At 37.0% G+C, this 4,798-nt stretch overlaps 1 protein-coding gene across 1 annotated transcript in view; it reads right to left on the bottom strand.

Moving 5' to 3' along the window:
• Positions 1 to 4,798, bottom strand: part of COBLL1 (cordon-bleu WH2 repeat protein like 1) — a 95,230-nt gene that overhangs the window by 21,940 nt on the left and 68,492 nt on the right. The window contains 1 exon segment of the mRNA XM_042780359.1: positions 3,288 to 3,382. Coding sequence (XP_042636293.1) covers positions 3,288 to 3,382 — 95 coding nt within the window.

Below are 4,798 nucleotides of genomic sequence, written 5' to 3'. Positions count from 1 at the left end.
CTGATGCCACATTTTTCTTCATATAGTCCAGCTTCTCAGATTATTTGCTCAGCATATAGATTGAATAAGTATGGGAAAGGATACAACCCTGACACACTCCCTTCCTGATTTTAAACCACGCAGTGTCCCCTTGTTCTGTTTGAATGACAGCCTCCTGGTCAAGGTACAGGTTCCTCATGAGTACAATCAAGTGTTCAGGAACTCCTATTCTTCTCAATGGTATCCATAATTTGTCATGATCCACACAATCAAATGCCTTTGCATGGTCAATAAAGCACAAGTAAACACCTTTCTGGTATTCTTTGCCTTAAGCCAAGATCCATCTGACAGCAGCTATTATATCCTTTGTTCCATGTCCTCTTCTGAATCCAGCTTGCACCTCTGGAAGTTCTCTGTCAATATACTGCTGCAACCATTTTTGAATTATTTCAGTAAGATCTTACTTGCGTGCGATATTAATGATATTGTTCGATAATTTCCACATTCTGTGGGATCGCCTTTCTTTGGAATGGGTACAAATATGGATCTCTTCCAGTCAGTTGGCCAGGCAGCTGTCTTCCAAATCTCTTGGCATAACCGAGTGAGTGCAGCATCCGTTGGTTGAAATATCTCAATGGGTATTCCGTCAATTCCCAGAGCCTTGTTTTTTTTTCCAATTCCTTCACTGCAGCTTTGACTTCCTCCTTCAATATCATTGGTTCTAGATCATATGCCACCTCCTGAAATGGATGAAGATCGACCACTTCTTTTTGATACGGTGACTCTGTGTATTCCTTCCATCTTCTTTTGATGTTCCCTGCATCATTCAATGTTTTGCCCTTAGAATCTTTCAATATTGCAGCTCGAGACTTAAATTTTTTCCTCCATGCTTTTAGCTTGAGAAATGCCGAGTATGTTCTTCTCTTTTGGTTTTCTAACTCCAGATCTTTGCACATTTCATTACAGTAATTGGCTTTGTCTTCTTTAGCTGCTCTTTGAAATCTTTGGTTCAATTCTTTCATCTTGTCATTTCTTCCATTTACTTTAGCTACTCTGCTCAAGGGCAAGTTTCAGAGTCTCTTCTGTCACCCATTTTGGTCCTCTCTTTTTTGTTGTCTTTTTAGTGACCTCTTACTTTCTTCATGAATGACGCTCTTGATGTCATCCCACAATTCATCTGGTTTCTGATCACTGGTGAACTTATTTATAAGAACTTATTTCTTGGAAATAATAACAGAACTTATTTCTTTAAAAATCACCTAAAGTGATAAAGGTTTTTGCAAATCAAGAGCAATTAAGATAATTTTTATTATGTAAATGTACCTGTGACCCTAGCACTAAACTGATGTCAAAGTCTTCACAAAAATAATTTGACTCTGATTTCAGAAAGAAGCTGCTTTAAATCATGATTTCTCAATAGGAATGCAACTGTCATCATTGTACATTGTTATAGATTGAATTTATTCCTCAAAAATATTTGTCAACTTGGCTAGGCCATCATTCTCAGTATTACATAATTGTCTTTCATTTTGTGATCAGATGTAATTTTCCTATGCATTGTAAATCCTAACCTGTAGGATGTTAATGAAGCAGGATTAGTTGCAGTTATGTTAATGAGATAGAATTCAATCTGCAGGACTAAGTTATATCTTGAATCAATCTCTTTTGAGACATAAAAGAGATTATCAAATAAATAAGCAGAGTTCAGAGGGACCTCCTACCACCAAGAAATAAGAGCCAGGTGTGAATGCATCCTTTGGAAGTGGGGTCCCTACACTGAGAATCTCCTAGACCCAAGGGGAGACTGATGACAAGGACCTTCCCTCACAGCCAGCAGAAAAACAAAGCCTTCCTCTGTAGCTATCACCCTGGATTAGGACTTCTAGTCTCCAAAACTGTCAGAGAATAAATTTCTGTTTGTTAAAGCCATCCACTTGTGGTATTTCTGTTACAGCAGCACTAGATACCTAGACATATCTAGTGCTAGACATATCAGAAATTGAACCAAGGGGAAAAGAATTGGGGAAACTATATACTTTAGACATGCTCAACAATGTGTCTCAGTATGGTATTGAACATGGGGGAAAATAAACCAAGGATGTACATATTCAAGTTAACTTATAAATATATTTATACTACACTTAGACAATGATACAGAGGTTTTTAACACCGGGCTTGTCTGTCTTATCCAAATATCAGTATTTGTATCAATATTTGTATCATTATGTTTTCTAGTTCTCAGAATCTTAATTCAGTTTTATACATTGATATAACAAATTGGACTATAAGTTTCAGGAGCCACTTCTTTATCCCCTTAAAATATTATTGTACAGTCTTTGCATCCTCTTGCTGTAGTATCATTGTTTTGGCAATTCATTCTTCAGGACATATTTTATAAAGTCTCTACTATGTACTCAATGGGAGCTCTGGTGGCGTAGTGCCTAAGGGATTTGACTGTTAACCAGAAGGCTGGCAGTTCAAACCCACCCCCCACTCCTCAGAAGGAAGATAGAGCAATGTACTTCTGTATAGATACTGCCTCAGAAACCCAATGAGGGGTCGCTATGGGTCAGGACTGACTTGATGGCAGTGAGTTTGTTTTTTTTGGTATGAACTCAATATTCTGTTAGGCGCTATGAGGAGTTTAAAAAAAAAGTATCAGATATAATTTCTTTTCATTCAAGACAGGTTAAGTTAGTTGAGGAGTCAAGACTACAGAAGTACATAGATTCTAGTAATCAAGTAGAAAAACAAGGGAAGTGGTAGGATTTGGACAGAAGTCAATAGGCGATAATAGATGGTAAGCATCTATGACAGAACTGAGAAAACTTTATTATGCACAAGGAAAGAAACTGTCTTGAAGTGGAGATGGTATGGGGAAATAAAGTTACATAATTGTAGGACTTGGGGCACGTTACTTACCTTTTTATGGCTCTATCATCTGTAAAGAAGCCCTGGTGGCGTAGTGCCTAAGGCATTTGACTGCTAACCAGAAGACTGGTGGTTCAAACCCAGCAACCACTCCTTGGAAGGAAGGTTGGGCAATCTACTTCTGTAGTGATACCACCTCAGAAACCTAAGAGGGGTTGCTATGAGTTGGGTCCGACTCAATAGCAGTGAGTTTAGGGTTAGACGATCTATAAAATGGTAAATACTAAAATAAATAATACCTACATCATAAGTGTGACAAGTATTAAATGAATTAATGTCAAGATTAAATGAGTTCATATGTGTAAATTGGTAAGAATAGTCCTTGGCTCACAGTAAGTGCTATGAAAGTATTGGGTATCATTATTTACATAACTCACCTTTCTCTTGGTCTAAGCCCAGTGACTTCAAGTTTTGTGCGCTGTCAACTGTCATTTCTTCATTGCTTGTATTATATACAATAATGTGTGCTTCCCTGGAAGATATGGTATTATATGTTATTTATTGATATCATTCAAATACACATACATGATGAGATAATAGACAATAATTTCAAAAGACAGATGGACTGAAGTAATCAGCTCTTTTTGCCAATTACTGGAAATTCAATAGCAAAGAAAAAATACAACTGTGAGGAAATGCTGCTGTCAAATACTAGCTTTCATATGGTGGTCCAGTTCCAGTTACAAGGAATAGTGTAAGGTATAAGAAGTTTGGTAAAATGGACACTTTTCCAAAACAGTGTATTTTGTTACTATTAGTTATTTGTCTTACAAAAAAAAAAAAAAAAAAAAAGGGAGAAACTAAATGAAACACTTTAATTTACATCTGGCAGGGTCAACTGTGTTAAACAAGATACGGATTAACCTCACTGATCTCTTTCCTGGAGATAGAATAGTTATTGGAGATAATGCCACGCAAATTAGTACAAAACTTTGATGACAATGGTTTATTTTGCCTTGTTAATTTCATCTTTATTCATAGTGTGACATTTCAAACACAAGTAGGATACCATGCGTGGTAAAGTAGAGAGTCAGAGGAAAAGAAGAAGACCCTCAATGACACGGACTGACACAGTGACTCCAACAATGGTCTCAAAACATAGCCAATAATTATGATGTCTCAGACTGGGCAGTGTTTCATTCTCTTATACACAGGAGCTCTATGTATGTAGCCTAAGGCATTTGGCTGCTAATCAGAAGGCTGTTGGTTCAAACCCACCAATCACTCCTCGGAAGAAAGACTGGGTGGGCAATCTACTCTCATACATAGTGTTGCTATGAGTTGGAATTGACTCATATTTTGTTGACTCATATTTTGAGTCAACAAAATACTATAGCTTCCAATTTCCACAATCAACAATAGGTGTTATATGTGTATGTGTCCCACCTTTCTCTCAGATGATCTATGGAGTACTTAGTAGAAAGTGCATTCTCTGTATCATAAAGTTGACTGTAGAAACACTGGCTATCTAGTATAATACTCTAATAAGCAGAATTGTTTTTATACACTAATCAATGAAAATCCTGGAGGACCATGCGGTGAAAATTGAAAAGTAAATGTACTTCACTTACATCAAACAGACAACAGGCAGAAAGTAAACAAGTAAGTAAAAAAACTAAATTTTGAGTCATATAATTTAACTACACGTTTTGATTTATATGACAGAAGGAATTAGGACTGTTTTATTTAAACCCAATAACATGCTTACTGTGGTGTAGTAAATTACTTAGTGTGGCTTTTCTACCCATAAGTCTTTGTAAACTCCAAGGTGGGATTTTCTATGAGCAACTGAGGAGCTCCTGATGGCTGAAGTTGTCCACCTGGAGTATTTCTGTTGAGCATGGCACAAAACAATGTTCTGGGAGGTGCCCACTCTCTCTCAGGTGCT

Source organism: Orycteropus afer, unplaced genomic scaffold (genome assembly GCF_000298275.1).
Source record: "Orycteropus afer afer isolate SDZICR_OR568_19922 unplaced genomic scaffold, OryAfe1.0 scaffold00001, whole genome shotgun sequence".
In the NCBI taxonomy this organism is placed as follows: Eukaryota; Metazoa; Chordata; class Mammalia; order Tubulidentata; family Orycteropodidae; genus Orycteropus; species Orycteropus afer.
Note: the sequence above shows the minus strand (reverse complement) of the source record. Positions and strands in the feature narration are given on the sequence as shown.